This window comes from Prionailurus bengalensis, chromosome B2 (assembly GCF_016509475.1).
Source record: "Prionailurus bengalensis isolate Pbe53 chromosome B2, Fcat_Pben_1.1_paternal_pri, whole genome shotgun sequence".
Lineage (NCBI taxonomy): Eukaryota > Metazoa > Chordata > Mammalia > Carnivora > Felidae > Prionailurus > Prionailurus bengalensis.
In genome coordinates, this window is record NC_057349.1 from 142,026,764 (window position 1) to 142,039,952 (window position 13,189).

General features: G+C 43.4%; 1 protein-coding gene across 1 annotated transcript in view; it reads left to right on the forward strand.

Annotated features, from left to right (window-relative positions):
- ZDHHC14 (zinc finger DHHC-type palmitoyltransferase 14) overlaps positions 1-13,189 on the forward strand; it is a 293,821-nt gene that overhangs the window by 216,120 nt on the left and 64,512 nt on the right. Inside the window, 2 exon segments of the mRNA XM_043593110.1 lie at positions 2,555-2,575; positions 2,578-2,712. Of these exon segments, the coding sequence (XP_043449045.1) occupies positions 2,555-2,575; positions 2,578-2,712 (156 nt within the window).

A 13,189-nucleotide genomic window follows, 5' to 3' on the forward strand; every position in this document is an offset into this window, starting at 1 on the left:
GACTGAGCTACTCAGGAGCCCCTGGGTTATTATTTTTACACATGTATCTGGCTTTCTAGTTTTTCTACCCATGTTTTCAAGAGCTAAATGGATACAGTAGATTTCATGGCTGATATAAGGCTAGTGAAGCACCAAGTCATAATTAATTTAGGCACCCAGTTGGCACAGTCTCTAGAGAGCTGACCTTATCTTTGATGTATTCAAAGCAAGTTATTTTTACCCTGATGGCTAGGGAAGTACATAGCCATGTCCTCTCTTTGTTTTCTCCTTATTACAGAATCCATTGAGAGGTTTGATAGGGCAGCCACCGGGGTGCCAGGACAGTGGGGCACATGCCAAGAGAGGGTATCCTGCTTGGCAAGGCCACCCAGGGTCCCTGGGATGGCTCCGTGGCTGTGTAATTATTATTCTAAGTAGAAGAGTTGTCCTCAGCAAAGAGGTAAAGCGGAAGGCTGCTCCTAAGTCTTCCCATTTCCCTGCCCTCTACACCGCCTTGTCTGCCTCAGGTGTTCTTGAACTCTCTGTCCTTTCCTTCTAGAACCTGGTTGTAGAACTTTAATTTTCCATGAATAGAAAATGGCTGATAACCACTCACAATGCTCCCTCTCTACCACTCGGGTTGGTATTTTTACAAATACCAAACTTAGGCCAAAGGGCAAGGGGCAGATTTTCAGGCCTCCGTTCTCCTGTTAAAGAAGATTGGGGTGAAGGGTGAAGGACCCCTGAAATCATGACGCGTGAGTGGTGGATTCTGTCGGAGCACGGAGGCAGGAAGAAAGTGCACTTCTGCAGATATCACCATACCTCAGGAGTTTCTTCGACCCCGATGCCAGACCGTACCCCCACCAATGAAATCAGCCTCCCTGAGGGCAGGACTGAGATATCAGGAGTTTTGGAAGCTCTTCCCGTAACTCCTGCCCAGGCTGTTTGTGGGGGCCGCCGTGGGTGTTGGGACTCATACCATTTGGGAAATTTATCACATGTTGCAACTATTGCAGTCTAACAGTGTGACCTTTCTGTGTGTGTGAAGTAAAATACAGCCACCTTTAAAGTTACCAGCTCTGTTTCCAGACCACCATGAAGTTTCCCAAGATTTCCTCCAGCCCCTAGGGTCTGCTCTAGCTGTTTATCTGCTACAGAGTCTCTTGGCAAAGCCCTTAGATAGTCTTGCTACTCTCCATCCCCCCATGGCCTCCTGTGCTGGGCTGCACAGGCAGCTGCCCCCAATTCTTCCTGACAGGGCTCACAGGGCTGTGAGGGGCCTAGGGGAGAATAAAACTGGATGTTTCATCTTCCTGTAGAGCAGGGGTTCTCCACCCTGCAGCACTTTACAATCACCCCAGGGGCTCGATTCTGATTTAATGGGTCTGTGGCAGGGTCCATCCATTAGGGGAATTTAGAAAGCTCCTTGGGTGGTTCTAATGTGAACTCAGAGACAAGAACCAGATTTGTAAGATAAAATGAAACTTAAAAAAAAAATACAGGGGCGCCTGAATGGCTCCGTCGTTAAGCGTCCGACTTCGGCTCAGGTCATGCTCTCACCCCGTTCGAGCTCTGGGCTGATAGACAGCTCAGTGAGTTCGAGCCCCCAGTCGGGCTCTGGGCTGACAGCTCAGATTCTGTGTCTCCCTCTGCCCCTCCGCTGCTTGCACTCTGTCTCTTGCATTGTCTCAAAAATAAATAAACATTAAAAAAATTTTTTTAATTAAAAAAATATATATTTGTATTTTTTCTCAACGTTTAAAAAACTGGTTCTAGAAGATAATGAAAGATGCTGGTCAGACAATAAACAAAATATAGAGATTATTTTTTAAATATACATTTAAATATATCTATTTTGAATATATATATATATATATTTAATATATATGTGTGTGTGAGAGTGTGTTTATATATATATATATACACTCACACACACACACATATATATACATATGTATTATATATTCCCCTCATCCAATACCTGGTATTTTTGAGGAGGCCAATGTGCAAGGTGGGAGATTCTTAAGCTGGATTTGGAATGTACCATCAGAGAAGGATCTTGATGTCAGTATCCCCCACTGTGTTAATTAGGGCAGCACTAGCTGCTGTAACAAAACCCAGACCTTCAGAAATTTAACACTGGGAATTTGGTGTCCATGTAGCAGTATGGAGGGTGAAGAGATCAGAGAGGCAGCCGTCCTCTGCACATTCAAGGTCCCCAATTTTTGGCTCCCCAGCGGCCCTGCGGGGAGAGGAAAGAATGGGCGGGTCTCCGCGGGGAGGGACCCATTGGCTGGGCCTGGCCCTGTGTGCTCGAACCTCATTGGCCAGAACTCAATCACGTGGCCGCTGCCTGTGTGAACTATTTTGGGCAGCCTCAGCCCTGGCAAGGAGCTGGAAGGCGGTGGGACGGCAGGTCCTCTTGGGTGTCTGGCGTCGGGTGCCTCCCAGAAAGGCCAGGTGTGGCTGCTGCCCTTGGAAGTGCAGACTCCAGGCCTCCTAGGGGTGGGAGCCTGCAGCCGATAAGTGATTATATTAAGGGCTTGCACTCTTTTTCTTCTTTTGTCCACAGATATCGCAAACGGCACCAGTTCAGGGGGTACCGCCCGCCTCCCAGAACCAAAGAAGTCATCATCAATGGCCAGACTGTGAAACTTAAATATTGTTTCACCTGCAAGATTTTCCGGCCCCCTCGTGCCTCTCATTGTAGCCTTTGCGATAACTGCGTAGGTGAGTAGAAGCAGAGATTGCCTCTGTTCCACCTCTCGGGCAAGTGGTAAAATGTCTGTAGCTGACGGGGGAGGCTGATTTCCCTGGTGTAGACTGTGCTAAAGAGAGTCAGCATGGGTGTCTCTTTAATCCTCCGAAACTGAACAACTCAATAATGGTTAATATTTCAAGTGCCTCCCGCCACGGAGCCCATTCACCAAGCCCAGTGTTCCCAAGTCTCTGTTTTTTCTTCTTACATGCTCCAGCACCCCCGCTGTCGGTGCAGCTCCCTGGGCCGTCTCCTGCAGGTGCACACGCCCCAGAGTGGGGGTTCTTTGTTCCCTGGAGCTGCCGGATCAGCAGGCACTAGAAATGATTTTACCCCCAAGTCCCTCCATTGCCCAAAGGGCTGGCTGCACGTGGAGGCCGATGTGCTTAGTGATGTTCTTCCGAGTCCTCAGAGGGGCAATGAGCTGGGGAACTGGAGGCATTTGAAGCCTCAGGAGAGAAAAAGAGGCAGAGGCCAGAAGACTTCCAGGCCTAAGTTAGGATCGTCACTCTTCCCGGAGACCACCAAGGCCTTCCCTGTCTGTCCACTGGCTTTCTCCAGGACGGACTGGAGAAACAGGCGGAGGGAATGTGTAGCACAGAGGTCATCAGTGGTGAGATGTGGCTCTACTGCTCCACCAGCTCCACCCCAGTACAAGATTTTACAACGGCCGTGGGTCCCAGCCCCTTGGGATTAGTCGGCAATCACTTCCTGTCACTTCCGAGGGAGAGCTGCTTGCCACACCCACACACCGTCTTCTGTCCTGGGCTGGAGCTTCTTAGAGATGAAGTTGGCAAGGAGGTGGTAGAAGTCCCAAGTCACAGGAAGGGTGATCACACAAAGGCTGTGCCCACGGGGAAAGACCCTCATTTCTCCAGCCCCATAGCCTGCCTCTAATGGAAAACGACCAAGGGTAATTCTGGGCTTTAGGCACAGGAATCCTCTGTTAGCTCAGAACAAACCTGTTTCCCCTCGGCATCATCAATGGCCAATACTCTTTCTGAGTCTATTGGAATTTGTAGTCTCAATTCTTGAGGAAAATGCAAGCTTATAAGGTACTTCTGCTGTGCAAAGCTGTTTTCCTTTTGTCTGAAATTCAGTTTATCCTAACTTTAAAAATCTGCACTTTGGTGGAAAGTCCATGTTTCCCCACCAGGCCTTGTCTTGGTTTTATTAACTTAGATGAATTGCTTTTAGCCTTTGCTCTCCCAACAGAACAGAATGGAATTTCGTTCAGTCTTTTCCCATTTTGCAAGTAGCTCAAGTTAAGAGCTGTTAATCTGGCACTGGATGGCCTGGGTACAAATGTTAGTTTCGTGTCTACTTAAACTCTCTATCCCCGGTTTTCTCATCTGTACAATGGGTTGATAAGAGTAAGTACTAAATGAGATGGTTGAGGGATTAAATGAATCAATATAAGGAAAACACTTAGAATAGTAGCTAGTGTATAGGTTCCATAATTATGGCTGCTATTCTGTTATTACTTCTGCCCCCTTGCTATTTTTGATTGGCTTTCTCTGGATAATTTCTTGATCTACTGTGGCCCTCTGTGGGGGCGATGACCAAAACTACACCTGGTCGTCTATGTAGGGGCACACGAGTGTTCCTACAAAGACACATGACAACCGTTGTTAGTTTTCTGATCTGCTTCCTGGTGATGTCAGCCATCCCGTGCGCATCTTGAGGACACTTTTAAGCCAGAGCATTGCGATGGCTTGAATATCTGCAGGCAATAATCTCTAAGGATTCTCAGGACCCTTTCTTGGGTCATAATTTTGATATTGCATGATGGAATGTGATATGATGGGATAGTATATAGCATACACTTTTCACATAAGCTCTTCTGTTAACTTTGCTTGCCTTCTCCTGGAGGTCCAGTGACTTATTCCACTAGGCATTTCTAGGTAGGGGGTTGTTATCTGCAAAGCCATAGAGTTTACTGGGCACCTCCTTCTCATTATCATTTATAAAAATGTTTACCCATTTCTAGACATCTGACTGTTCATTTATTCATTTGTACCATTTGGTCCCAATCTTCTGTTTCCTCTCTCTAAGCTAGACTCCTAATCGTGATAAGACTTCCTCCCAGCTCCTAGTGCTTTAAAATTCTCTTTGGATTCTTGTAAAACACTTTCTAAAAGGTCATAGAATTGTCTTAGTCATTCCCTCCAACACCCATAGGTGTTCATACATGTCCCTTAAAGAACCTGATGAATTAGATGTAAAATCCCCTTACCAAAAGTATGTATCACCAAAAGTATGTATCAACCCCAGTTAATGGTGTACTTCTCGCAGAGTATAACTTCAAGGTAGTACAATGTCTTATGGAAACCACCAGCTGAGAAAATAAGAGCTATCAGTCTTTGATACCTAGGAGCCCTTCTGCAGCTTTTTTTTAAATCTTATTTATTTATTTATATATTTGGAGAGAGACAGAGAGAGAGGCTGCAAGCAAGGGCGGGGGAGAGAGAAAGGGGGAGAGAGAATCCAAAGTGAGCCCTGCACTGACAAGGAGCTGAAACTCATGAACTGTGACATCATGACCTGAGCCGAAATCAGGGGTCAGACACTTAACCGACTGAGCCACCCAGGCGCCCCATGAAACCTTTCTGATAAATCCAAGTAACAGTAGCAATCCAGCACTCCACAATAAGCGTGGTGGGGTCCTATAATCGGGAGGCACAGAACAGCAAAGGGAAAAGAGAGGAAAGGGGAAGGTTTGGGAGTGGGCTCAAGAGGGGGGAAACTGGCCAACATCTGCCTCTCCGCATCATTTGGTGGCCCTGGGGCTGGAGTTTGGCACACCCTGATCAGGGTCCCACTGTGCAAATGACAGGTGAGATAAGTAGCATATTTGACTTAAAATAAAGCTACTCGCAGCCCTCCTGGAAAAACCACACAGTGATTCACACCTACGTAGCTTCAGTTTTCCGGTTCATTGTGCTACATTTGGGCCTTTGGTGTGACCCATTAGCAGACAGTAAATTGGACTTCCTTCTGCATTTGGGAAAATAGAGTGGAAAGCAAACGTCTCCAACTGAGAAGTGTAATTGCAGAGTTTGCCACGATTTTATTTTTAGATAGAAAGTTTTTGTTGAAAGAATTCTACTTTTTGCAGCCGGGGAGAAAAATACAATGATACGCTGAAAGCCAGAGTTAGCACATGTGGCTTCCCTTCCCTTGTAATGAGCAGGTTTGGGTTGGTTCTTCCTAGGTACACAAATAAATGCCACTTTACGCTGGGAGAAGAGAGAGGAAAAAATGGAGTTTCCCAGGCAGTTCAGAAGAATAGTTTTCTTTGTTAAATGTGTTTGAAATGAGAGCAAACTTATAAAGGCTCTGTATTTTTAGTTGAGGACTGATGGAAAGCTTTTGTGGAGAGCAAACTCTGGCGCAAATATAAAATTGGTCAGCGGGGCCTAGTAGGCAACTTGACTGTTAACGCGCACAGACTCGGGCCTGGATCCGGGTCCTGTCAGTGAATGATATTGGTACGTGAGTAGGTTATCTGACTAACCCCCAACTGTTACCACGTCTATAAAATGGACGACCCTAGTACTTTTCCTCGTAGGTTTCTTTTAAGGATTAAGTGAAGCTGTGCCCAGCAAGGACCCAGTATAGACCTGGTGCACACTGTGGGGGGCTCAGGGCTTGCCATCAATGTTATTGTGGATAACCAGGAAAATGTTGCCATAGTGCTCCCAAAATAACTGCATAGAACAAGGTTCATGGAGGGATAGGAATCACCTTGTTTCCCTGTAATCTGGTTTGATTTATTTGACCTGCAGTCCTAGAAGTGAATATATTCTTTCTCTCTCTCATTTTGTCTCTGTTTCTGTCTCTTTCTCTCTCAAAACCTTTCCCTGTCTCTCACTAGTTCTCTTTCTCTGTTGCCATTACATTGCTTCTGCATGTACGGAACTGAGTATTTTGGTGTGTTTGTTCAGCCAAGGGACCTTTGAAGTTATAAAATATTTAAAAAAATTTTTTTTCAATGTTTATTTATTTTTGAGAGACAGAGTATGAGTAGGGAAGGGACAGAGAGAGAGGGAGACACAGAATTCAAAGCAGGCTCCAGGCTCTGAGCTGTCAGCACAGAGCCCGACGCGGGGCTCGAACCCACGAACTGTGAGATCATGACCTGGGCCGAAGTCGGACACCCAACCGACTGAGCCCCCAGGCGCCCCTAAAATATTTTTAAACGACCAACATCTGGGGCCATGGGGCCACTCCTGCTGTCTCTGATCCTCAGGCTCCCTCAGGTCATTATTAAAGTGAGAGTAACTGCAGGTGCTGGAAAGCCAACTGTATGCCCGGGAAGTCCTCTCAAACTCGCTGTGTACATCCCAGAGCCCCAAGTCAGTCCCACATTTCAGGAAGTCTGTCCTTTGATGGGCTCTGGTCTAGTGTCAGAATTACCAGCAGCTTTCACTGGAATTGGGTATTTTTAATACAACCTAAACCTGTAATTAAAAGGGACTTATTTGAAATTAGTTTAATCACACACCGTGGACTGGGTCGAGTTTGCTAAACGATTAGATGGCACATGCAAGCCTCCGTAAGCCTGCTCTACGTGAGTGTGTCTAGCTTTGACCAGGCAGAAGGCAGCTTAACCTGACGCCCAGAGGTGGCCTCTGGAGGCAGCAGCTCCCTGGGTCCCAAACCTCCTGCCTTGTCTGGGCAGGGAGGACCCTCTCTGCATTTGCAGTGACACATCTGGACGTGCTGTGAGGACAGAGAAGACGGTGCGTGAAGCCCTCAGGATGTGTCGGCCCCTGGGGAGCTCTCAGGAGGGCCAGCTTCTCTCCTCATATGGGGGGTGCCCTGGTCCCATTTTGCTTGGTCCTTGTGTGTCGGTGCTGGCGTAGGTGGCACAAAGAACCTGCAGAGGCCCCCCCACAGGGACTTCAGGGACTCCTGCTTTTGGTAGGGCTTTCCCACCATCTTTAAAAATCCTTATAAACTCCCTTTCTCATTTCCCTGTCTCTTTTTTTGCTGTGCTCTTTCTCTCCTGGGGGTACTACACACTCCCCGCCTCAACCCACGGTGTCTCCCTCCCATCGATCCTTCTGCTTCCTCTGCAGTGTGGTTTTCTGAGCTCAACTGCTGATATTTTGTCTGTTGTGTACACACTGTGTGCATCAGAGCTCAGTCACTGCTTCACAGCTGGCCTCAATATTAAATGGTTTAGAATATCTGAGCTCTGGAATGCAGCTACCTTCTGGTGTGGAGTAGCATTCTGGAATTTCTCTTTGACTATTAGGGTATGGTGAGCACGCTATTAATTTCCCACAGGAAAGGGTATCATTTGAGGGGAATGGAGAGAGAAGGCATTTGTATCTTCCCAAAAACCAAACAAAAAGGGCTTTACAGTAGTCCCCACTCCCCTACAAGTTTCCAATATCTTTGATTTTCAGTCACATTTAATAAGCACCTATGTGTCAGACACTGCTAGTAGCTAGATGCATCAAAATAAAAGTCTTCAAAGATCATTAAGAACAGACCAAGGAGAATTTATTATATTTACTATATTGTAGTATGTATTATATTCATTATATTTTATATATAATAATAAAAGTCATTATATTTATTATATTGCATAAGCCCAAGAGAGTAATTTTACACTGGTAAAGAGCACAACAAACAATTCAGTCATCAACATATATGCACCAAATAACATTGCATCAAAATATATAAAGTAAAAGTTGTTAGAGAAGGTGAGGATAATTTGCTACAAACATAATGCTAGTGAGAAACATTTGCATACTTCTAGTTTTAATGGTTCAGGTCAGTAAAATATAAGTAAAAAAATAAAGGATATTAATATGTAATTAATATGTGCTGAACTTTGTTTCTACGATGTATACTTAGCTTTTTCTGTGTGTGGAATATTTACAAAAATTAATCATACTAGGCCACAAAAAATTCCTAGCTTTTTAAAAACAGATGTTTGCACAGATCATATTATCTGATGACACAACAGTAAAACTCAAAATCAATCGCAAAGATATAAATACACAAACCTAACCAATTGTGATTTTTTTTTTTAAAGAGCCTTTTAAACTTCGAATGCAAACCTAAATTCTATGCTACTTAGAATTCTAGGGGGTGCCTGGGTGGCTCACTTGGTTAGGCGACTGACTTCAGCTCAGGTCATGATCTCACAGGGAGTTGGAGCCCCAAGTCGGGCTCTGTGCTGACAGCTCAGAGCCTGGAGCCTACTTCAGATTCTTTGTCTCCCCTCTCTCTACCCCTCCCCTGCTCATGCTCTGTCTCTCTCTCAATAATAAATCAACGTTAAAAAAAATTTTAATTAGAATTATAAATTTTAAACATACAAAATAGTTACCCTAAGCAGAAAAGGAATTACTTGGAAAGCTATCAGGTGGCTCATAGGAATGAAGGAGAAGCCTGAGAGGCAGGCTCAGAAACCAGGAAGAGTCAGGGAAGGCTGAGTGCAACAGGACGTCACAGGATGTGCAGGCACTGCGAGCAGAATGTTTGTTGCGCTGCCCTCGAGTTCTAGCTCTGCTGCTGCTATCAGCTTAAAACTGTGACTCTCTCTATGTGCAAGGACTCTGGGTTCAAAGATCTGGATGGGAGCACCTGGGCCTTTTTCGCTTCCACACCCAAGGAGCTAGCAAGGCAAGAGAGGCTAACTACCCACTTTCAGCTTCAATAAGGGAGGGGGGGCCCTGCCCCCCACCTATTTTGGGATCCTCCTCAAAACAGGAAGTTTACTTAGATGGTGGATGGCCAGTGAAACAAAATGTTTTTAAAAGTCTAGTACAAAAAACAAAACTGAAATTAGAAGCAAATAAATGAACATAGTATCCATCTCAAGAAGATAGGGGAAAAAATAGCAAAATAAACTTAAGAAAAACAGGAAGAAAAAAATGAATGGCCTACAAAACAGAAAAATCGATGTGGTACCACTTCTAATTCTTTGGAAAATAAACAACATAAAGATAAACTTCTGGGAAGATAACAAAGTGGAAATAAGAGATTCAAATGAGACAAATATAGGTGAGTTTTTAGTTATTGGAAAATAATTGCATTAGTTTGCATATTAAATAACTTGATGCTGATTGATTTGAAATCTCAGTGGAACATGATTTTATGGGAAATTAGTCAACGAATGAGTGGAAAACTTAGACTGCTAATAATGAAAAACAGAACCTTATTAAAGAGTCATCCAAAAGAAAAATAAGATAAAAACACAGAGGGAGGCATGCAAACCATAAGAGATTCTTAGATACAGAGAACAAACTGAGGGTTGCTAGAGGGGAGGTAGGTGGGAGGTTGGGTTAAATGGGTGACGGGTATTAAGGAGGGCACTTGGGATGAGCACTGGATGTTACATGTAAGTGATGAATCACTAAATTCAACTCCTGAAACCATTATTACACTATATGTTAACTAACTTGGGTTTAAATTTTAAAAAATTTAAATGTATATTTGAAATGAAAAATATTCACATTATATTATTAAATCAAAATGTTGGTTAGATATAAAAATAAAATCATCCAAAAAAGATGCTAGAACCAAACAATTTTACTTCCTGTGCTCTGAATAGTGTTTCAGATCTTAGAGCAGCGTGGACAGCCTTTCAGTTCATTTCACCAAGACAGCACAAACCTAACACTAAAATCTGACAAAACGTGAAAGAAAGAATATTCCCATTTATAAATGTATATAAAAGTCAACATGAGAACATAGCAAATTTAATCTACCAGTGTAATAAAAGAATTGATCACTCTGACATAGAAGGGGCGTATTCCAAGAACGCAATTTTTTAAATGTTAATAAGTCTATTACTATCTCAATAGGTTAAGGGCCAAAAGGTGTATGATCATGACAATAACTAATAAAAAGAGATTTAATAAAATTTGACACCGGTTTCTAACTCTGAAGCTTGGTGAACCAAGATTGGGAGAACTGGCAGGCAGAATTTGGGCCCCAGTGATCTCCACAGCATTATGGGTATTACTCCCATAGTTATGTCACCTTACATGACAAAGAGATTTTGCAGATGCCATTAAGGTTACTCATTAACTGACTTCAAATAACGGGTATTATCCTGGATTATCCAAGTGGGCCCCGTGTAGTCACAAGAACCCTTAAGAGCAAAAAATAGAGATTCCAAGTAGGAGAAGGCTTCATCCTTCATTGCTGGCTTGAAGATGGAGGGAGCCAAGTGGAAAAGGTGAGAAGGAACGAATCCTGCCAACTGCACTAAGCTGGGAAGGAAGAAGACCCAAGCCCAGTGGCACCTGCACCCCCACCTTTACCTTGATCTTAGCCTGGTGAGACCCTGAGTCAAGCTCCTGACCCACTAGAATTCCAATACACTAAATTTGTGCTGTTTAAGGCCACTGCATTTGCAAGAGATAATCTGCACCCCATGTCCATTGCAGCATTATTCACGATAGCCAAGAAATGGAAACAATCTAAGTGCCTGTCCCTGGATGAATGGGTAAAGATGTGGCATAAACAATGGAATAGTATTTATCCATGAGAAAGTAGGAAATCCTGCCTTTTGCATCAACATGGACGTATCCTGAGGACATTATGCCAAGTGCAATAAGTCAGACAAAGATAAATTGTGTAGGATATCATTTATATGTAGAATCTAGGGAAGTCGTACTCTTAAAAACAGTTTAGGGGGCTGGGGGACCAAGAGAGTTGTTTAAGGTTACAAATAGACAACTAGTAGTAACTAAGTCCTAGAGATCTAATGCACAGTATAGTGAATATAGACAACAGTATTGCGTTATAATAAACTTGCTAAGAAACTAGATCTTAATCCAACCACAAAGAAGAAAGCATAATTATAGGTGACAGCTGAGATGCTGACTATTGCTATGACAGTCCTATTATATAAATGTATCAAGTCAATATGTTGTACGCCTTAAATTTATACAATGTTATATATCAAATATATTTTAATTAAAAATTTTCCCAGGCAGTAAATTTGTTTAAAGCCACTACATTTGTGGTAAATTGCTAGGCAGTTATAGAAAACTAATAAGAATATCCTTTAACATGATTTCAAAGATGAAGAAAGCTCACATTTCCTTTGTGGTAAAACACTGGAGTTATTTTACATTAAAATTAGAAACAGATTGAGACGTTCACTATCACTCCTGGCATTGAACGTTTTCCTAGCTTTTTCTGACTGATGCAGTAAGATGAAAAAAATAAATATGAACTATCAAAAAGGAGCAGGTAGAATTATCCCTTCATTGTAGAGGACAAGAAAACAAACATTAAAACTAGATTTTTAAATTCAGTAGAGTTATTAGTTACCCAATCAATACATTAAAATAGGTGACCATATATCAGTTAGGAATCACAATAGCAATCAAGATACATTCTCTCCACAGTCTTCTTAATAATTTTAAACAATTTGAGGCAGGGAACAAGATAAAATAATTTAGTTCGATCAAGAGAATAAGCCAGCCGTAATAACCAATAACATTTTGGGGAAAGAACAATGCAAGGAGCCACGTACTATTATTAGATGTCACTGATCCACAGACCAGTTGCAGAAAGTGAGTCAAGGACCCCTGTATGTGTGCATGTGTGCAGGTATGAATGATTTCTTCATTGTCATTTCTGAATTTTCCAAATCTCCAGTGATCATCAGAATGCACAGTTCTTGTTCAGAAAGCTCTCATAGTCTGGCGAGGAAGGCAGAGATGACCAACACAGTGGAGTCTGGCAAGTGCCATGGGGAGGGGTCGTGAAGAGCCCAGACTTCACAGTGTGATGGGTCCCTATGCCAAGTCATACAGCATCAGCAGGGGTTACTGCATTGCAGGAGGGCAGAAGGGCAGGAGGCCCAGCAGGCTGACAGTGGGACAGAGCCTCGGAAACTTGCAGGAGTGCTTGAAAGTGGTCAAAGAGACCAATCTCCTGAGATTATTGGCAACTATTTATGACTCAGGTGGGGCTGCCTTTGAACTTCTGCAGTGGCCCATGGGCTGGGTTCTTCTGCTCCTCAGGGCTTCCAGCCCCTGTGTCAGACAGTCCGTTTTTTCTCAATGTCTGAAGTTTTATCCTTTCTTTTTCGGTTGAATCAATAAGTCCTGTAACTAAACTTTAAAACATATCAAACGATCTAATTAATGCTTTTGGATCTAAGCCACCAGTCATGTTTTCACCTTCTCCCATTCATTGACCTCTGGAAAGTTTCTGCACGCCTCTGATCATTGTGTGCCCACCTCTGAATCAAAATGAATAAATACAGTCATGAGATCTTTTAGCTAAAAACAAACTTGGAGGTTTTTGTCTTCATGGATCATCTATTGTAGTGGCCCGAGGGTTTAATGAGTCTTGCAAAATGAAGATAAAGTCCGGGAATGTTACCATCATTGCGATGTAACTCACATGTTGCAGGATTGTGGAGAGAGACACAATGCAGTTCACGGCTGTGCAGAAGACTGC